The sequence below is a fragment of the Pseudorca crassidens genome, chromosome 15 (genome assembly GCF_039906515.1).
Source record: "Pseudorca crassidens isolate mPseCra1 chromosome 15, mPseCra1.hap1, whole genome shotgun sequence".
Lineage (NCBI taxonomy): Eukaryota > Metazoa > Chordata > Mammalia > Artiodactyla > Delphinidae > Pseudorca > Pseudorca crassidens.
Window position 1 is genome coordinate 77,042,547 of NC_090310.1, and position 22,520 is coordinate 77,065,066.

At 37.5% G+C, this 22,520-nt stretch overlaps 1 protein-coding gene across 2 annotated transcripts in view; it reads left to right on the forward strand.

Moving 5' to 3' along the window:
- Positions 1-22,520, forward strand: part of CSE1L (chromosome segregation 1 like) — a 41,413-nt gene that overhangs the window by 14,948 nt on the left and 3,945 nt on the right. For both annotated transcript variants that reach the window (XM_067708384.1, XM_067708385.1), the window contains exons 7-19: positions 1,521-1,628; positions 5,405-5,497; positions 7,307-7,474; positions 7,581-7,710; positions 8,549-8,614; positions 9,026-9,228; positions 9,675-9,759; positions 11,418-11,479; positions 17,087-17,223; positions 18,360-18,463; positions 20,336-20,433; positions 21,703-21,853; positions 21,996-22,204. In XM_067708384.1, the coding sequence (XP_067564485.1) occupies positions 1,521-1,628; positions 5,405-5,497; positions 7,307-7,474; positions 7,581-7,710; positions 8,549-8,614; positions 9,026-9,228; positions 9,675-9,759; positions 11,418-11,479; positions 17,087-17,223; positions 18,360-18,463; positions 20,336-20,433; positions 21,703-21,853; positions 21,996-22,204 (1,614 nt within the window). The remainder of the gene's footprint in view (positions 1-1,520; positions 1,629-5,404; positions 5,498-7,306; positions 7,475-7,580; positions 7,711-8,548; positions 8,615-9,025; positions 9,229-9,674; positions 9,760-11,417; positions 11,480-17,086; positions 17,224-18,359; positions 18,464-20,335; positions 20,434-21,702; positions 21,854-21,995; positions 22,205-22,520) is intronic.

A 22,520-nucleotide genomic window follows, 5' to 3' on the forward strand; every position in this document is an offset into this window, starting at 1 on the left:
TGAAAGTGTATTTGATAGGTAATGGTTTAGAGCAGCATTTCTTTTGAAAAATTTCAAATCTACACCAAAATAGAGAAGCTGGTAGAATGAAATCCCATGTATTGACTACACAAGTTTAATGGTTACTAGAATTTTATTTCTTTTTAATTTGTTCTCTCCCTTTGATTCCATACGAATAGTTAAAAGCAAATCCCAGGCGTCTTATTATTTCACTCAAGTATTTGAGTATGTGTCTCTAAAGGAATGGATCTGTATTTTGATTTGACTGTTTATGGAGTTTAATTTATATATCCGTACATCATCTTATAGCACATAAGGAACTTTCCTAGATATCTTTCTGAAACTCGTTTAAGATCGAAAGAGAAGTATTGTTAACCTTTTTTTTCCAGATAAGGAAAGTGGAGGGTTCGGTATCACACAGCTAATAAAAAAGAGAGCCAGGCCTCAAACCTAGTTTTGCTAACTTGAGAAAAGCTGCTCATTTCCTGTTTTCAGAAAGGAAAGTTGTGTGATAATCACAACTTTCTAAATTACAGAGTATGCACAGGATTTTTCATGGTTAGGATATTTTACTGATAGTACATTTTTATTTTTAAAAATAAAATTGGACAAAATGTCAATCTTTTTCACCTATTGGACTAGCAAAGATTTTTATTTCTTTTTAATGACATTAAAAGTTTTAGCCAGGAGCAGAGAGGGACGGGTGGGAGGAAAATGTTTTAGCTAGAGTCCAGTGAAATGAACACTAGTGTCCTGTCCATTGGGTTATAAATGGTACTAGCTTTCTGGAGTTGGACATTTCATTGAGAAAACCATAATATTCATATTTTCTAACTCTGGGATATACTTAGCAACGTTTGTTGAGTGTCTTTTACATTGTAGATGTGCACAAATTACAAGGACCTTTTATGTATATTTTCTCATTTTATTCTCATATTTTATGAGGTAGGCATTATTCTTAATTACAGACAGATATGGAGATGGGGGCGCAGTAAAATAACTTACTCAGAGTCATGCTTATTATGAGTAACAGGGTCTGGGTTGTATCCAGATCTATCTGGCTTCCAGAACTCTTACTCATAGCATACTGTTCTCTACTGGTAATACAGTTGTAGAATCTCAAACTCAGAAAACTAGAAGTGTGCCCAAAGTTTTATACATAAGCTTGTTTATTGCAGTTAGAATAACAAACAGTTGCAAACAACCTACAGGCCAGGTGGCAGGGAATTATTTAATGAGTGCATATAAAGACAGTTTTGTGTAATATAGTTATAGACATGCACAGAGGAGAGTAGAAGGATCTAGTCCAAAATATTAATATTGGACTTTACAGTAGTGCTGTGATGGACAACTTAAAAATATATATTTTAATGTGTTTTTTCAAAAATTCTAAATGACTGTATACTACTATTTAAAATCCAAATTTTGGAGAAGATGTATGAATAGTTTCAGCCTAATACAAGGCTTTTTCACTAAGGTTTACAACACACTAAAACTGTCTTTCTAAATTCCTTTCCAAGGCCACTATTGAACTCTGCAGCACCCACGCAAATGATGCCTCTGCTCTGAGGATTCTGTTTTCTTCCCTGATCCTAATCTCAAAACTGTTCTACAGTTTAAACTTTCAGGTAAGTTTCGTTTTATTTCTTGCTTTTGATTCTTATTCTTTGATGTCATATATAAAGTTTTTCACTTGATAAAGACTTCTTTGCTAGCATTGATTTCCCCCCCTCACCCTGAAAAAATAGACATTGGTTGCTTGTGTTCTGATTCCCCGCCATTCTTTTTTTTTTTTTTTTTACAAGAGATAAATAAACTGACACCAAGCATTGTAAATGGATGACCACAACAAAAGCAACAATGATTGCAATTACCAAACACGAAACACACTCATACTATGTCATAATATTGACATTCAGTCCAGTAATCCTCCACTGTAACAGCTCCTTTACTTTGCAGTGAAAATTGATTTGTATATTTTTTGCCTCTGAGTCCTTGTGGGATTTTTTTTTTTTTATTCAAACAGAAAGTCACAATTATATAATCATCCTCATCAGTTCACTCAGTCCCATGTAATTAATTTTTTTTCATCTTGATCTTTTGTTAGCACTTTTATGAATTCATCAGTTTTCCCATTAGAGTTCTGAAAATGCTTATTCATTCAGTTCAGTAGTATAGTCAGTTACCAGAAACCTGTACTTGTCATAGTCTTTTCCATGAATTCCTTGAAGATGAAACCCTTTTATAGGAACTTTTTTTTTTTTTTGTGGTACGCGGGCCTCTCACTGTTGTGGCCTCTCCTGTTGCGGAGCACAGGCTCCGGATGCGCAGGCTCAGCGGCCATGGCTCATGGTCCCAGCCACTCCACGGGATGTGGAATCTTCCTGGACTGGGGCACAAACCTGTGTCCTTTGTATCGGCAGGTGGACTCACACCCACTGTGCCACCAGGGAAGCCCTTATAGGAACATTTTTGCAAAAGCATCAGAGTACACCCAGAACTGTCTGTAAATGACAAAAGACTTAAAAATGACCATGGTTAAAGTTTTGATGGAAGTTCATAATAATGCAGTTGACAAGGAAATTTAGTTATTTCTGAGATATACATTTTAAAGTAATAACTAGAATTATGACTTATAACATTATACCGGAACGTATAAGATTCTTAGAAATTTCATGTAATGTCTGAAACATTTATATTAACATATTTCCATACAAATAACCCAAAGAAAGTTTAGTATTAGTTTTTTTGTTTGTGTATTTTTTTATACTGCAGGTTCTTATTAGTCATCAGTTTTATACACACAGTGTATACATGTCAATCCCAATCGCCCAATTCAGCACACCACCATCCCCACCCCACCGTGGTTTTCCCCCCTTGGTGTCCATACGTTTGTTCTCTACATCTGTGTCTCAACTTCTGCCCTGCAAACCGGTTCATCTGTACCATTTTTCTAGGTTCCATATACATGCGTTAATATACGGTATTTGTTTTTCTCTTTCTGACTTACTTCACTCTGTATGACAGTCTCTAGATCCATCCACGTCTCAACAAATGACTCAATTTGTTCCTTTTTATGGTTGAGTAATATTCCATTGTATATATGTACCACAACTTCTTTATCCATTCGTCTGTCGATGGGCAATTGGACTCCCTGACTTCAGACTATACTACAAAGCTACAGTAATCAAGACAATATGCTACTGGCACAAAAACAGAAAGATAGGTCAATGGAACAAGATAGATAGCCCAGAGATAAACCCACGCACCTATGGTCAACTAATCTATGACAAAGGTGGCAAAGATATACAATGGAGAAAAGACAGTCGCTTCAATAAGTGGTGCTGGGAAAACTGGACAGCTACATGTAAAAGAATGAAATTAGAACACTCCCTAACACCATACACAAAAATAAACTCAAAATGGATTCGAGACCTAAATGTAAGACTGGACACTATAAAACTCTTAGAGGAAAACATAGGAAGAACACTCTTTGACATAAATCACAGCAAGGTCTTTTTTGACCCATCTCCTAGAGTAATGGAAATAAAAACAAAAGTAAACAAATGGGACCTAATGAAACTTCAAAGCTTTTGCACAGCAAAGGAAACCATAAACAAGACGAAAAGACAACCCTCGGAATGGGAGAAAATATTCGCAAACGAATCATCGGACAAAGGATTAATCTCCAAAATATATAACAGCTCATGCAGCTCAATATTAAAGAAACAAACAACCCAATCCAAAAATGGGCAGAAAACCTAAATAGACGTCTCTCCAAAGAAGACATACAGATGGCCAAGGAGCACATGAAAAGCTGCTCAGCACCATAATTATTAGAGAAATGAAAATCAAAACTACAGTGAGGGCTTCCCTGGTGGCGCAGTGGTTGAGAGTCCGCCTGCTGATGAAGGGGACACGGGTTCATGCCCCGGTCCAGGAAGATCCCACTGCCACGGAGCGGCTGGGCCCGTGAGCCATGGCCGCTGAGCCTGCGCATCCGGAGCCTGTGCTCCACAACAGGAGAGGCCACAACAGTGAGAGGCCCACGTACAGCAAAAAAAAAAAAAAAAAAACACAAAAAAAACTACAATGAGATATCACCTCACACCAGTTAGAATGGGCATCATCAGAAAATCTACAAACAACAAATGCTGGAGAGGGTGTGGAGAAAAGGGAACCCTCTTGCACTGTTGGTGGGAATGTAAATTGATACAGCCACTATGGAGAACAGTATGGAGGTTCCTTAAAAAACTAAAAATAGAACTACCATATGACCCAGCAATCCCACTACTGGGCATATACCCAGAGAAGACCATAATTCAAAAAGACACATGTATCCCAATGTTCACTGCAGCACTATTTACAATAGCCAGGTCATGGAAGCAAAGCTTATAGCTTTTAATGGAAGCATATCTGGGAGACAAAAGACTGAAGAAACAGACTTGGGAAGGTGTAAGAACCAGTGGCATTTGAGAGGAAACACAGCCACGATCTTATAGCAGAAAATGCCTGGTCACCCGGTTGCTACTGAGGTGGTGGTCTCCAGTCATTCTTTCTGTTCTTGAGTTATTACTTTAAGATTCAGGGCTCCAGGAATGAGAAGGGAGTCTTACTGGTACAGACTCCTATACTGAGATGCAAGAGAAAGGATGTAGCTTTTTTGTTGCCTCTAGCCAGAGCCAAGTACTTGGACTTAATCCTCCCAACGTGATTGTACTCACAGTGGTAGGGAGAGCATTCCTCAAAAGGAATAGGTAGAATGAATATGAGATGAACAGCCCAAAATGGCATACCTTCAGTGTGCAGCTAGACAGCAATTTGAGAAATTCTTAAGGATACCACTGGGTTCTTGTATACCTTATTTTGAGTTCTGCTTCCTAGAAGTCAGGTAGAATGAGGTGATTAATAACTTGTTAGTCACGGAAGCCTGATAGGAAGGGAGGCATAATCTTTACCCTTGGATTTATCCCTCATTAAGAGGGCAGTATTGTGCCACAGGAAATCAGTAACTGTATAAGACAGTAAGCCTGACTTGGCGGTCATCTTACAGTAAATGCAGTAGTTCAGAAAGGAAAAGGAATGTGTTGGTAAGCACTGAGTTTTGTAAGGAAAGTTTTCAGTCTTAGCTGAACCTTAAAGGAATAAGTAGATTTACATTGGGACAGGAACAGGTGGCATCGTTTGCGGTTGAAAGCTTACTGAGACAGTCAGAATGGTTTACTTATCTGTCAGACCTAGCTGGAGCAGAGAATTCTTGTCAAAATAGGTATCCATTGACTTAGCTGAGAAATGTGAGCTTGAGTCTATAGGCATGTGCAAAACATTTGGCGTGGTGGGGAAAACTTACTAAAATATAACAATTACTTCAACCAAAAGTCTCAAGTCACCATTTATTCTTTAGGATCTCCCTGAATTTTTTGAAGATAATATGGAAACTTGGATGAACAATTTTCATACCCTCTTGACATTAGATAATAAGCTGCTGCAAACTGATGTAAGTATTATTTAAAATATTTCCCAAGTAAGCTTTTTTTTAAGAATTATTTGAAATATAATGTTAAATGTCAATTATATCTCAATTTTTTTTAATGTTAAAAAAATTATTTGAGTGCCCTCAGAACACTGGAGGGAGGATAATTGTAATGTGCAGAATTACCCTTCTTATAGTCCTGACTTAAGTCACAATTTATGGATAAGGCTGTTTTATTACATTATTGCAAGTAAGGCCTCAGGAGTATTCACATTGTGAACATTTTATGAAATAGAAAATCATTTGTCATTGAAGATACTAAGAAAACTTAAACCTCTCTAATGGCCTCTTGAAAAAGTCATCTACAGTGTGGGAAAGAGGGAACATGAAAGTTTGTAATGTGTAAAAGTTTCTGATCTGAGTTTTGTAATATGTACTTTCAACATGTAGCACTCTGTGTTATTCGTTTGCTTGTTTATTAATATATTTATGATTTACCTCTTTCTCAACAAACAAAAAATGTAAAAAGTAAAATATTAAGAATATTTCAACACCAGATAAAAATTACAGTTGGTGATGCAGATCTGTTTGGGTGGCACGCAGAGGGAGAATCATTACTGTGGGTGTACAGCAAATTTTGTCTGAGATTTTTACACAACAAGAAGCAACCAAAAAAAAAATAGAGTTCCAATAAAATAACTCCTTCAGTCCACTAGGAAGAAACCACTCCCTCAGAAAACAAAGCTTGTCTTTACACTTAAGTCTAAAGGAAGTTTTTCACTTAGGATTCTTAAGGGAATTGTTTGCCCATTTAAATGCATCATCTCACTGTGTGACATCCCTTGTATTTATGCCTTGAGGAGCTGTTCTTTTATCTCTTCTCAATTTGAGTTCTTTGGCACATAATATAGCTCAAAAAGTATTTGTGATTGCTGTTATATGTAGTAAGCATTATTATATCAGTCACTGTCATGGTTTCAGGTGGGGTTGGCAAGCTTTTCCTATAAAGGTCCGAGTAGTAAATATATTTGGCTTTGTGGGCTATATACTCAACTCTGCAGTTGTAGTTGAAAGCAGCCATAGGCAATACTATAAATTGTATAAATGAAAACAAAGAATGTGTGTGACTGGGTTTTAATAAAACTTCAGAAATTAGGCAGCAGGTTAACCCCTGCTTTAGGTTGTTCAACATTTTATAACCAGAATATTATTTGTGAGAATGTTATAGCATTAGCTTATTGGGAAGAGAACACATTTTAATATATTTGAAATGGGAACCTTTTGGGAGATAGCAAGACTATGTTACAAAGGAAAATGTGATATGATTTTTATTACTCAGGTTTTTGTAGGAATATATTATTTTCGATTTAATATGTAAATATTTTATAATTCAGCAACCAGAAGAAAAAGCTTTATTTATTTACTTAAAATATTTATTCACGCATGCATGCAGTGCCGTGTCTTAGTTGAGGCACATGGACTTCTTGGTTGCGGCATGCACGTGGGATCTAGTTCCCCAACTGGGGATCAAACCCAGGCCCCCTGCATTGGGAGCACGGAGTCTTACCCACTGGACCACCAGGGAAGTCCTGAAAAGGCTTTATTTAACTTGAAAACTTTTGAGAACTGCTCTCATTGATTAATAAATAAGAAGCATTTCGTCTTGTATTTGTTTGATAGACCAGGTGAATAAATTTACAGTGGCGTAGATGTAGTTCACAGCACTTGGCTTTGATGTAAAATTTTTAAAGAGTTCAGGAATTACAGCTACTCTCCATGTTTATGATAGCGTTGAAGTTGTATGTTTGAGTTTTCCGTTTTCTCTTATGTGAGGATGAAGAGGAAGCAGGCTTATTGGAGCTCTTAAAATCCCAGATTTGTGATAATGCCGCACTCTATGCACAAAAATATGATGAAGAATTTCAGCGGTACCTGCCTCGTTTTGTCACAGCCATCTGGAATTTACTAGTTACAACAGGTCAAGAGGTTAAATATGACTTGGTAAGGTGATGGTGGAGACAAATAATTAAGACATCCCCTCCCCCCCCATGAAATAAATGGTTCCGTTTGCTCTTAAAAATATGCTTATTTTTGTGTTTTATTCCAGTTGGTAAGTAATGCAATTCAGTTTCTGGCTTCAGTTTGTGAGAGACCTCACTATAAGAATCTATTTGAGGACCAGAACACGCTGACAAGTATCTGTGAAAAGGTTATTGTACCTAACATGGAATTTAGAGGTAATTGTGGCAAAGTGTAAAGCTTTTTCAGGAGATTAATTAAGAGCTTGTTTTTTAAAAGAGTATGTTAGTATAAATTTAAGAATTTAAGAAGTCTTCTCTGTGTTGCTTTTTGTAACATATTCAGTCTAAGTTTTGTTGGATTTAGTATTTCACCAAGGCAGAAGCTATTTTTGAACAGTTGACTTGAGACAAGAAGTGATTGATGACTTTTAAATACAGAGTTGAAGCCCACCTAGTTTGTGCTTAAGGTTAAAATAGTCCTAAGAGTCTGTATTTGTACAAAATGTCTTTCTGACAGTTGGGAAGAGCAGTCATTAGATCATTCATTCAGGAACAAAATGAGGAAATAAAAGTGTAACGTGGGGTTTTATTTCCTTTCCTTTTTTCATAAAACTATATGTAAAGGACAGATCTTTAATCTGATACTGTCTGTCCTACTTGTTTTGGTGTTGAAATGACTGTTTATGAAATAATGGTGATAGTAGTTGTTAGGTTGTTTGTTTAATGTCCTTATCTGGCAGAATAACAAGTTGGCATCCCTAGATTGGTCTCCCAACACTTTTGAAGGTTGGTGATGAAGTCCAGTTCTGTGGACGTTCACATTAGAACAAGTGAGCCTATCTCGCAGCTGTATGCATTACCTATTACCTAATCTTTCAGGGTAGCGTTTGCTGCTCTAATGATTAAGAGTATATGAAGTAGTCATTTGTTGGGAAAGAACACTTTGCTGTAAAACATGGCAATTCCACATACTCTTCTGCACACTCAACTGTAAAGGTAGAATGACTTGCCATGTCTTTCAAGAGGTGATCTGAAATGTCATCTTGCTTTGTAGCTGCTGATGAAGAAGCCTTTGAAGATAATTCTGAGGAGTATATAAGAAGAGATTTGGAAGGATCTGGTGTGTATTTTGGTTTTTAGCTGTTGGTCTCCTAGCAAGCCAGTTTTAAAGTTGCTCTCTGTCTAATAAATACGGGGAGGTGAGGGAGTCCTGATAAGTGTGTCATTTCAGCTGGCTTTCATTGGAGAACTGTTTTCCTTCTTTAACTTGTACATGGTAGAAAGCAGCTCTTTATACGAGCTATATCAAAGTATCAGATGTAGAATTACTTGTCTTCTCTTTTTTATATACTTATTAGTGTTTATCGTACTATTATGGTCTTTTCAGTTTTGTTCTCATTTTACATTTGTGGGGAATTTTTTCATTGTTTTTGTTGCTGTTAGCTCTCAGATGGCAATTTGTTTTCTTATAAACTTGGTCGGTTGGTGGTGGTTTCTTTCTCCCATAATGTATTTCCCTTTGATTTTGTAGATATTGATACTAGACGCAGGGCTGCTTGTGATCTAGTACGAGGATTATGCAAGTTTTTTGAGGGACCCGTGACAGGAATCTTCTCTGGTTATGTTAATTCCATGCTGCAGGAATATGCAAAAAATCCATCTGTCAACTGGAAACACAAAGATGCAGCCATTTACCTGGTGACGTCTTTGGCATCGAAAGCCCAAACCCAGAAGGTGAATCCTTTCAGTATATTTTTATTTCTAAAACATAGTTGTTGGTACCACAGAAGTCAAAAAGAAGTGATATATTTCTGGTTATATAGCCTACTCTGTTAGATAATGTGTCAGTTCTGATTAGAATTCATATGGTTTCCAAAGATAGCTTTATACTGATGTATTAAGCACTTAAGTTTCTTATGGACCAAAATATCAACAGATGCCACACTTGCTTCCTTAGCTGAGACTCAGTATATAAAACGTGCTAAACTTAAATTTAGCTGTTCTTTAATTTAGGGAAGTTTCTTTATTATCTATTAGAATAGTCTTATATGTAAGTAGTTTGTGTTTTGAAGTATTCATTTCCATCTTCAACCTGGTTTTCTAAAGCTGCCTAAATTTGCAGTGTGGTAAATAATTACAGATTTTTCATGTTATTTCACTGTTATGAATTTGTTTTTTAGCATGGAATTACACAAGCGAATGAACTTGTAAACCTGACTGAGTTCTTTGTGAATCACATTCTCCCTGATTTAAAAGCAGCTAATGGTGAGTTTTGTGAAATGTTTTTAGTACAGCTTACACTATACCTGCAGTTATTTAAAAATACATTTATTTATTTATTTATTTATTTGTCTGCACCAGGTCTTAGCTGCAGCGTGCAGGATCTTTTAGTTGTGGCATGTGGGATCTAGTTCCCTGACCAGGGATCAAACTCACGTCCCCTGCATTGGGAGCGCAGAGTCTTAGCCACTGGACCACAAGGGAAGTCCCTACACCTGCAATTTTTATTTTTAACTAAAAAATGAGTACCGTTACAGCTCTGTATCACCATGATACTGAAAGTGGTGGCTCCTATCCTTATTGCAGTTACTTTATTGGATAAAATCTCAAATGGTTGCCCCAGATCTTGCCCAGGTGAAATTAACTTTCCATAAAGAAAATGTCTCTTATGTAGAAGGAAAACAGGAACAAGTGAGACTAAATTGTCACTGTATATTTCTAATGTACATATAATAATGCACTAGAAATTATACTTTGGTTTTTGTTTTCCTTCTCATTTAAAAAATGAACTCTTGGGGGACTTCCCTGGTGGTTCAGTGGTTAAGAATCCTCCTGCCAATGCAGGGGACACGGGTTCGAGCCCTCACCCGAGAAGATCCCACATGCCCCGGAGCAGCTAAGCCCATGCGCCACAACTACTGAGCCTGCGCTCTAGAGCCCACGAGCCACAACTACTGAAGCCCTCATGCCGAGAGCCCATGCTCCGCAACAAGAGAAGCCACTACAATGAGAAATGCATGCACCACAACGAAGAGTAGCCCCCGCTCACCGCAACTAGAGAAAGCCCGCGTGCAGCAACAAAGACCCAATGCAGCCAAAAATAATTAATTATTTAAAAAATGAACTCTTGGGAATTCCCTGGCAGTCCTGTGGTTGGGACTCCGTGCTTCACTGCCGGGGTTCAATCCCTGGTCAAGGAACTAAGATCCCACAAGCTACATGGCGAAAAAGAAAATAAAAATACAATATTGGGTTGGCCAAAAAGTTCGTTTGGGTTTGTCCAAAATATGTTAAGGGACGAACGAACTTATTGGCTAACCCAATAAAACTAAAAAAAAAAAGAACTCTTAAAAATTGAAGTAAATTTAAAGTACTTGAAACTAATAAATACTAAGGATACTTTCATATGTTTACAAAAATATGTTGATCAAGAGATACTCTTCTAAAACTTTGTGGAAAATTTAAATACACTAATAGGTAGGGATAATATTACAAAGAACTTCCATGTTACTATCATTCAGCTTCAGGAACTTTTAACAATTGGCCGATATTTTATCCCTTTCACTAACTTACTTCCCACTACTAGTGCAAGCTCCTCTAGAGAGACTTGCTCTTGATTCAGAATAGCTTCAATTTTGGAAGAAGATACTACTGTTATTTCATGGTCCAAATCATTTTTGTTCAATTACATAAGTAACACACGTTCATTTGTAATGAAACTTAAAGATAAGGGGGAAAAATAAAATTATTTATAAACTTACCAGTATTAATAGCTGTGTAGTAGATCATTATATAATTAAGCTTTAATTACTTGACATTTTGTTTACCAGAACCATGTTTTTAAAATCTGATAATGTTGTCACTAGTTTGGGAGTTAACAGTCCTTAGCACTAAAATAACTGTGACTTTTTTTTTTTATATAGTGAATGAATTTCCTGTTCTTAAAGCTGATGGTATCAAATACATTATGATTTTTAGGAATCAAGTAAGTTGCTTTTCATTTATATATTATATGCCACTTAATCTCTTAAGAGTTTTATTGTATACTGGCTTCTCTTCCCTTCTGTGCAATCATTCGATATCCACATCTAACAAAATTAACAATAACTCCTTGAACTTAGGATGCCAGTAGAGACTGTCATACAGAGTGAAGTAAGTCAGAAAGAGAAAAACAAATATTGTATATTAACGCATAAATGTGGAATCCAGAAAAATAGTACAAATGAACCGGTTTGCAAGGCAGAAATAGAGAGACAGATGTAGAGAACAAACGTATGGACACCAAGGGGGGAAAGCAGGGGTGGGGCGGGTAGGATGCAATGGGAGATTGGGATTGACATACATACAGTAATATGTATAAAATAGATAACTAATAAGAACCTGCTGTATAAAAAATAAAATTCAAAAAAATAAAAAAATAATAAATTAGGATGCCAGACCATGATTAATTTTCCTCAGTTTCTCTAAAATACTGTTTTACAGTGATTTTATTAAAATTTGGGATCCAAACAAGGTCTACACGTTGCTTATGGTTGATTATGTCTCACGTCTTCTAATTTACAACAGAGGGGTCCTTCTTCCCCTTTCTTTATTCATGTCATTTTTTGGAGAAACCAGTCATTTACCTTGCAGAGTTTCTCATTCTAGTTCTGGCTGATTGCATCCTCAGAGGTATGATTTACCTCTTGTTCTCTGTTCCCTGTATTTCTAAATTGGTAAATCTGGAGGCTTGATTAGATTTTATTCCTCTGGTAGGTGGGGGGTGGCGAGAGTTTGTCACTGGTATACTTTGCTTCATTTCACTAGGACACGTACATTGTCTCATCCACTTTCAGTGATGTTAAGAGTGATCATTGACACATTTTTTAATTGAGATATAGGTAACCTAATATAATATTCACCATTTTTAAGTGTATACTTGTGTGGTTTTTAGTATGTTTATTTTTTTGTACAACCAACACCACTGCCTCATAGATTATTTAATTACCAATTTGAATGGGAAAAACAGGATAAATGTTTGTGTGTTTTTCCCGTGTCAGTTCAGAGTAATGAGTTTAAGTGCCTTACCAGCCTCCAGAGGACAAATGAGTGATTTTTTGACTCTCTAGTTGTTCCTTCTTTGGCCAGTAGGAGCCCCATTATGTAGGTTCCTGTGTCCCCTTGACACACTTAGTAGCCTTTAACAGCTTCCCTTCTTTCATATATGACAGAATATTCCATGTTCATCTTGTACATTTCCTGCCCCAGACCTGAACTAGCCACACTTGAAGGTGGGAAATTTTATTTAGAGACTATAATCTAGGTGCTAGGGAAATTGGTTTTAGGCTTTTTCATAGGAGAGAGCCAGAAAATAAATAATACCAATATTATTACTAAAGTAATGGTGCTGAATGCTGTTTGATTTCTTTGTGTTTTTTATATCCTTCGTATATTATCCTATTAGGCATGTATAGTCAAGAAATACTATGTTTAAAGCAACTTGAAATTATTCTTTGTGCATTTTTGCCATTAACTTGATAAATAATTAGATTCTTCTGTTTGTGGGGTTTTGTTTTATTTGGGGGGGCATGAGAAAGGTTACTTTACACACCTCCAAAGTCAGGCATGGTACATTCAGAAAGGTCTAGCTTTCCTCCCTGTTCCTTCTCTCGTCCTAAAAGTAACCATTTTTTACCAAGTTTTGGTTTATGTTTCCATTAGTTAATTTTAAAAATATACCCTAATACTGTCCTAGATATATTTATGTATTTCCCCTCCTCCTACACAGAAGAGAGTATGCTAAACACGCTGTTTATCACTTTGGTTTTTTTTCTTTTTTGGCCGTACCACGTGGTTTACAGGATCTTAGTTCCCCAACCAGGGCTTGAACCCGGGCCCATGGCAGTGAAAACTTGGAGTCCTAACCACTGGACCACCAGGGAATTCTGACACCTTGCTTTTTTTCACTTAGTAAATCCTGGATGTCATTCCATGGTAGTATTTACACAGTTCCCTCTTTTTTTTTTTTTTTTTTTTTTTTTAATTTAAATAGCATAGTACTCTGGGTGGCTCTCCTGTGGTTTACTCAACCAGTCCCCCAAGAGGTAGATGTTCTGGGTGTTTTCTAACTTCCACTATTTTAAATAATGCTAATTATTTGAAACAATAGCTTTGTATGTGTCACATAGTGTTTTTGCCATTGTAACTTTGAGATAGATTCCTAGAAGTGACGTTACTAGATTAGAGGGTAAACTTATATGTAATTTTGCCAGATCTTGCCAAATCTCCACAGGGGTTGTATCATGTTGCATTTAAAAAAAAAAAAAAGCACCTATTTCCCCAAAGATGTTGGAATTTTGCCATTTTGCCAAACTCACAGATGTGAAATGGTATCTTATTGTAGTTTTACTTTGTATTTTTCTTAGAGTTTAAAAGCTTATCTTGCCATTTATTTATTTATTCTTAGTTTTTATTGGAGTATAGTTGATTTACAATTGTGTGTTAAGTTTCAGGTGTACAGCAGAGTGAATCAGTTACACATATATCCATCCTTTAGATTCTTTTCCCATATAAGCCATTACAGAGTATTAAGTAGAGTACTCTGTGCTATACAGGAGTTCCTTATTAGTTATCTGTGTTATATATAGTAGTGTGTATATGTCAGTGCCAGTCTTCCAATTTATTTCCCCCCCCCCGCATCTTTCCATTTAAAGGGCCATTTTCATTTCTGCGAACTATCTATTCATATTTTTTGTCCATATTTCCATCTGATTGTTGGTCTTAATTTTTAGAAAACATGTAATTTCCTTCTGATTATTATTATTTTTTAATGGTAGAAGATATATTATTTCATCTACCTATATATGTTCTCAGGCACGATCAATTTTATTGATTCCACTGGACCAATAAAAGCTAAAAGTCAGTCCAGCAAGTTCACTGAGACTCTGGATCCACCCCTTCAAGTCACTGATGGAGTCTTTTGGTCACAACCCTTTCCTTGTTAAAGCTCTTCACAACAGCTTCCCAAACATGTTCAGAATCAAAATACCCTTCACATTTGTCATTTCTTGATTCATATATTTTCCAAATAGTTTGAACCGTGAATAAGAATTTGTGGATCCTGAAGTATCTAGTTTTACAACATAAATCTCCTTTATAAAACTTTATCTTCATATCATTCCCCATTTTGATCAATCACATTCAGCCTCCAGCCAACTGTAGCACTCTCGACCAGAGAAAGGAAAACAGACCCACACCTGGGGCTGCCCCTTGTGCAGGAGTACTCCGTTTCCTATGTTGGAAATGCAGTGGGCATTTTTAAACCACCGATTATTCCACCATTAAGTTATCTGCTGTTGTCTGTTTGAAGATCACAACATAGAAATTTATTAACAGCCACCCCCCAGGGAAGACAGATAAATTCTATTAGTTCTATCTACTTCAGGGCTGAATACCATTTTGACAGTTAGCTGTGATGGAGAAAGAGTGTAGCTTACATTTACTAAGTTTTTACTGTTTGTCAAGTACAGTGTTAATGCTTATGATGGAATCCCACCTCATTTGACTTATACACATTCAGTTATTGGGCCTCAGCAAAGAGAATGAAAGAGAAAAACTCCACCACCTAGTGCCTGTCAATGAGCAGACACCCCCCAGAGTGGGGAGACTCCAATCTACTCTTCCCTCAGTGAGCCTCGTCTTTTTTTTTTAATTGAGAAATAATTGACATTAATTTCAGGTATACAACATAATGATTCATACTTGTATGTATTGTGAAATGATAACAGTAAATCTAGTTAACATGTCACTATACACATTGACAATTTTTTTTCTGTTGAGAACGTCTGAGATCTGTTCTCTATATGCAGTATAGAAGCAACTAGTCACTGTACATTGCATCCTCATGACTTGTTTTGTAACTGGAAGTTTTTACCTTTTGACCCCTGTCACCCATTTCATCCACTCCCCGCCTCTGGCAACCACCAATCTGTGCTCCGTAGGAGTTTGTTTTTCTGGTGTTTTTTTTTATTTTTTTTTTCCTGTTTTGTTTTTTAAGGTTCCACGTGTGAGATACATGGTGTTTGTCTTTCTCTATTTCACTTAGTATAATGCCCTTAAGGTCCATACATATTGTCGCAAATGGCAAGATTTTCTTTTTTTATGGCTGAATAACATTCCATCTGTGTGTGTGTGTGTGTGTGCGCGCGCGCGCGCACGTGTGCACTCCACACTTTCTTTATCCATTCATCCACTGATGGACACTTAAGTTGCTTCCAAATCTTGGCCATTGTTAATGCTGCCTGTGAGCTTGCGGGTGCCTGTAGCCATCTCTGTGTCTTCTTTGGGAAAATATTCAGGGGAATTCCCTGGTGGTCCAGTGGTTAGGATTCAGCGCTTTCACTGCTGGGGCCTGGGTTCAGTCCCTGGTCAGGGAACTAAGATCCTGCAAGCCATGCAGTGTGGCCAAAAAAAATAAGAAAGAAAATATTATTCGGCTCCTCTGCTGAGTTAATTGGATTGTTTTTTGCTGTTTAGTTATATAATCCTTCTGATTCTTAACACTGTCACTTTAATTTTAGTGACACAGAAAACAAAACAGCACAGTTCGTCTTACTCCCTCCAGTACCTCCACCAAATTACCCTGCAGCCATCTTGTAAATTATTTTAAACACACAAGCAGGAATAGAGAATAATTTAATGATACATAACCACCACAAATCTTAACTCCAGGCCATAATTACTTAAACCTACACACACAGTGGAGGGACGCAGGGCACGCCCTCCCCATTCCCATTCTATTCTCTTTCTCCCCAGAGATAATGAATGAATTCAGTGTAAGTGATTATTTATGGCTTTACACGTTTGTTTCCACAAAAATTCTATAGTATTACATAGGTGTAAGTTTTTTATTTATTTAAATGATACCCTACTATAGGTATTGGTCTACATATCTAGTTTTCTTTTGTGCTTAATGTTGTTTTTAGTAGATGTGTTAGAGTTCATTTTTAATAGCTGTGTAGTATTCTTTTTTTTTTTTTTTGCGGTAAGCTGTGTAGTATTCTATCATAAGAACATGCCACCGTTTATTTCCTGTGGATGATTCTTCAGTTTCTTGATTTATACTTTTTATGTGTCTTTGACAGGTATCTACCAGGGTTACATGCAACCTTGTGAAGCTGTTCTCTTTTAAAGATTAAAGGATATGCTAAAGTTTTAGAGGTTTTTAGTGAAGACTAGTATGCTTATGTTTATGCCATTCCCCCCCCCTTTTAAGAGGAGAAAATGAGGCACAAAGAGCTTGAATGACTTTTCTAAGAAATACTTGCTAGTGAAAAGTATGGTTCTAAGATTAATGAAATCTCTGCTTCTCCATGATATTATTATTTTACCCTAACCATAGTTTTATGCTCAGAGAAAGAGAATTGGAAGAGTGAGTGTGAGCTGAACCATTATGTGAAGGTAGAAGTTTTGATTTTTTCACCTGTATCATCTCCATTGTAATAGTGGCTGGAAAAAAAAAAACACTTTTTAGAATCAGCAAGTCACTCTCTTAGAGCTGTCTTTTACTCAAGATAGTATCAGTGAGTTACAGCATGTATATTGTTTTTTTCAGGTACCAAAAGAGCATCTTTTAGTCTCTATTCCTCTCTTAATTAATCATCTTCAAGCTGAAAGTACTGTTGTTCATACTTATGCAGCACATGCTCTTGAGAGAATGTTTACTATGAGGGGGCCTAACAATGCCGCTCTGTAAGTATTTGATGCAATATATTTTTTCATCTCGGGGTGAAGACCATTCTGTACTGGTCAAAGATATCTCAGTATATTCATAATTTCATTAGTAGTTAAAAAAATAAATGTGTATATTTTACTCATTTATACTATGCCTCGTTCCAAAAGGATTTGAGACTGCATGCCAGAGTAGACACATTCTGACAATAAAGTTAAATGGAGGAAATTGGAGCAAAGGAAAATAACTGGGGTGTGAGGTTAATAAACAGAAGTGTGTCAGAGGATCCTGTACAGTAGGTAAAGAAAGAAACTTGTGGATTTTATGTGGAGTCCTCTAGCGGCCAAGGCAGAGAGAAACTTGGTGAGTTAAAATGTCCATAATGTCCGTGAGATTAAAATTAAAAGTTATTCAGAAGTGGGCCTTTGTTAAGGGAATACAGTGTAGTAGCCCTGTTCATAGCAACATCATGCAACAGAGTTATTTTCACCTTGCTGTTTTTGTGATCTTATTTAGTGCTGAGACATGACACAGCTGAGTGAAAGTAATTCTCTAGGGTCCAAGGCAGTAGCTGTTGTGGCCTGATCCAAGGATAAAATGCAGAGGATTGGGTGGTCTGCATGTCTTTCAGGCCTTTTCTTCAACAGTGTTATTTCTTGAAACAGCTTTGGGTAAGAGATGGAAAACATTCTAGGTTCTTTCTTTCATCAAGAACTTGAAGTACAGATATGTACAGTGGCCAGTTAAGGGTTGAAAGGTTATCCTTTAGGCGAGTCAAGCCAGTACCTGTCTTCAGGCCCAGAATTTACGCAGAAAACATTTCCGAACTTGCTCCACCTCCAGGAAAGCTAGATGACTGAGAGTCCGGGCTCTGTTCTCGATGGTGACAGATGTGATCCAGGGATGACCTCAACAGCCGTAGACAATGTTGGGTTTGCTGGGTTTGTTTAATTGTGTTTGGTCCCAGATATGCCTTCTTAGGAACTTAACATGAGCACTTATAAAAGCAATATTTTCCTAAGCTGTCTTCCGACTGTCAGTGGTGGGAGATGGCTCACTTTTATGCCAAGAAGTGTGATTTAGTAGTTGCGAAGGGTGTTCCAAAGTGACAAGCTCAAGAGTTGGTAGTGACTGAAAGCTGTTTTTTCATCTATAGCTTTACAGCTGCAGAAATCGCACCGTTTGTTGAGATTCTGCTAACAAACCTTTTCAAAGCTCTCACACTTCCTGGCTCTTCAGAAAATGAATATATTATGAAAGGTAGGCCGTTTCCCTGGTGTACAGACTATAAGTATCTAATTTCAGACTACAGGGGTGGTAAACACTCTGAGTTGTACTTCAGGTTATGTAGTCTATGAACCAGATACTGTTTGTCAAGCATTAGGTAGGTTTCGATATTTTTAAATGAAAAATAGTTTAGTTTGTTGGTGTTTTCAGAAAAAATTTTACCCTAACTTGATATAGAACTCCTCTTACTAAAGAAAAGGTAGCAAACTCCTTTTTTCTTTTCCTAGGTTGAAATTCTTGAGGGCAAAGATGAGCTCAGACAACATTTATTGACGGCATGTTCTGCTAGGTCTTGGTGTGAAACCTGGGTGTATTTGATAGACCCCGCACAGATCCTGCCTTCGTAGAAATACTGCCAGGGACACAGGCAGCTGTTAACAATCTGTCAGGTGCTCCATTAGGAGAGTGTTTTGGGAACAGCTCTGGGACAGTCTTAGTCTTACTTGCGGTTGCATTCCAAGAGTCTAGCATGGTGGATGACTCATAGGAAATGCTTTTTTTTTTTTAAATAAATTTATGTATTTTTGGCTGCATTGGGTCTTAGTTGCTGCACACGGGCTTCCTCTAGTTGCGGCGAGTGGGGGCCGCTCCCCGTTGTGGTGCGCGGGCTTCCCACTGTGGTGGCTTCTCTTGTTGCGGAGCACGGGCTCCAGGCACGCAAGCCCCAGCAGTTGTGGCGCTAGGGCCCAGCTGCTCCGCGGCATGTGGGATCCTCCCGGAGCAGGGTGTCCCCCGCACTGGCAGGCAGACTCCCAACCACTGCGCCACCAGGGAAATCCGGAAATGCTTTTTAATTCCCAGTGTCTCTGGCTTGGTCAGGACCCGTGTGTGTGTGTGTGTGTGTGTGTTTTCAGCACTGTATTTCTCCCAAGAGTGATGTGTAACTACTTTTGTTGAATGTCCATTTCTGTGAGGTTGCTGACTGGTCCGTGGTCTTCATTGCTGTGCTCCTAGGGTTTGCAGGAGCGCCCAGTATGTAACAGCTTCCCAGTAAATACTGTTGTGTGAATGAATGTGAGGATTCTGTGCCAGCCCAGAGGAGGGGCGCTGATCCATCCTGTAGCCCTCAGCTTTCTCTAGCAAGTGATATCTAGGCTGAGGTGCGGGATAGGTAGCAGTTAGCTACTTGGAGGGTGAGTCTTTGGCATCACTGCAAAGTCGAGGAGGCAAGAAAGGATAACTTTCTATCTATCCTGTGTGCCTAGCATACAGTAGGTGCTCTACTTAGTAAACATCTATTTTGTTTGTGCAAAAATAGCCATCATATATTTTTAGCTTGATAATGTATTTCTCTCCTGTGCGCAGTGTTTTTAGGTGTCTGTTAATGAGCAGTTAATTCTGTAATATGGGCCTTAGCTTTACGTGTATTTTTGGATTTTTCTCAGGCTCCTAGTCTCTCTTTTGGGGGGTGATGGGCAAGTGGCCTTCTCTTTCAGCTTCTGGTAGGCTGTGATCATACTTCCAATAGGCTAGAGGTAAAATTTCATGCCACTGATTTCTAAGTAAAGGAGACTCAAAACAGACTCCCTTCCACCTGCTGCCCGCCGTGTCCATCCACTACTTCACCTGCCTCCTCTTGGTCTGCTTCTTTAGCCACTTCATTATTTTTTATTGTCCCTTAAGCCTTCTGGAAATAACACTTCCCAGCTAAATTTTGTTGCCAATTGTTGGTCTAATTTTAAAAGGGAGGGAAATTTAGATGATTTTTAAATGTAGAGAGCTATCTGGGGGTTGTGTAAGAGTCTTAAGATTTTAGTTTATGAATCAGTGGACTTTTTTCTCCCACTAATCACTCTTTTATTCTGAAGTTTAACTATTTGTTTTTGCTCTTTTCATATTTTACAGCTATCATGAGAAGTTTTTCCCTCCTACGAGAAGCCATAATCCCCTACATCCCTACTCTCATCACGCAGCTTACACAGAAGCTATTAGCTGTTAGTAAGGTAACAGAACCAGTTCTGAAAGTGCAGTTGCTTTTTAACCTAAATGCTTCAGACTGTTTGAGCCTCAGAACTCCCTGGCAGTCGGTCGGACAGAGAGAGCTCTGTGACTCCTTCCCGACCAGCAGTTAATGTGTGATTCTGAAAGTGTGGGGTGACAGAGATGGGAGCCTGGGCAGAACTCTCCTTTAAGTGTAAGCTCAGAGACTTCAAAACATTTTATCCTCGCTTTAAAAAGTAACGGGTTCATTGAAGAGAATTGAGAAAGTACAAACAATCTGAAATGATCTTAGATGGAAGAAGTAGGCTTTGCACCAAATGGACACAAAAGCAGCTATTCAGACTAATATAAAATGATGACTGAAGTCCTTGTGTCTGTTCTTCCTGACTCATTTCCCCAAAAATAAAATTCACTTTCTTTGATCAAAGATTTTAGATATTTTGATCCATATTTAAATATTAATACCAAGTTTTAGAAAATAAATCGGTTTAAGGCTAATAAAATTCCTTTGTAGACGCTTATTCTTAATTACTCTATGATAAGGAGATGAAGTCATAGGAAGTATTAGAGAGACTCAAAATAGTGATCCTGTTTGCACCAAATTCTGGGTAAGGGCCTTGGGCCTACTTGGGTTTGGGGGAATTGAGAGAAAAGAGACATAGGGCCTCTCCACTTTCACCTGCCCCTGTACATACACACTTATCCTCTGAGTTCATCAGCTTCATATGGTAGCCTTCCAAGAAGGATTTTGTTTGAAAAAGAAAATTGAAAATGATATGAAGGATTGTCACGGTGCAGATACAGACATACTGAGGCCCACAGAGGTTAAGGTTTGCCTGAGGTCCCACACACGGCTAGTGGCAGAGTCAGGCCTTTTATATCCCTGCTCGTTTCTCCCACCGCTGTTTACAGTGACGACTCTAGGAGAGCACACAGGTTTAAGAAAGCTCCTTGCAAGCGCTGGGAGCTTGGGCTTATGTAGTCACCTCCCCGTGATTCGGAAGTGTTTTTTCATAAGTAGACTTTTGCGCATTTAAAAAAAAAAATCCAAACAGGTATTAGTATTACTTCATTTTCTGAATTTTAAAGGCACTGTAAAATTTTAACATATGCAGGCTTTTTAGTGTAATTTGTGGGGTTTTTTTTAATATTGATTTAAAAAAAAATGGCATCTCTTTCAGTGTGCTTTTAGTAAGGTTAAATGTTTTAGGTTATTTTTAATATAGTCAATTGGATTATTAGAGTCATAAGCTTTTTTTTTTTAATTTCAGAACCCAAGCAAACCTCACTTTAATCACTATATGTTTGAAGCAATATGTTTATCCATAAGAATAACTTGCAAGGCTAACCCTGCTGCTGTTGTAAATTTTGAGGAGGCTTTGTTTCTGGTGTTTACTGAAATTTTACAAAATGATGTACAAGGTAAGTAAAAGAAAGTTATTTTTCTAGTTGAATAAAATTATTCAAGTGATTATAAAATGCAGTCTGCCTAAGAGATATGTGCCTTTTGTGTCAGAGTCATTAATTCTGAAGCTGACAGCTCTGTTTTTACTTTTATCAACAGAATTTATTCCGTATGTCTTTCAAGTGATGTCTTTGCTTCTGGAAACACACAAAAATGACATCCCGTCTTCCTATATGGCCTTATTTCCTCATCTCCTTCAGCCAGTGCTTTGGGAAAGAACAGGAAATATTCCTGCTCTAGTGAGGCTTCTCCAGGCATTCTTAGAACGAGGTTCAAATACAATAGCAAGTGCTGCCGCTGACAAAATTGTGAGTCAGATTTTGATGTAACTGTAATTTTCTAAGGTAACTGAGAAAAACTAGGGATGGCAGATTCTTTAAACTTTTTTAAAAATTTCTTAAACTTAATAAAAAGGGAATTAATTAGAACATGTAACAGAATTAATTAGTAGAAAACATTAATGTATATTTTATTAGAACTAGGTATCCTTTAGTAATATTTATCTCTGGTGGAAACTAAAAGAGTAAGAGCCAAATAGGTTAATTTCAGGAACTTAACTTTAAAGGCTTGTTGTGTTTTTTTTTTTTCCTCTACACTTCAGAAGTAAGAAAAAGAGAAAAAGGG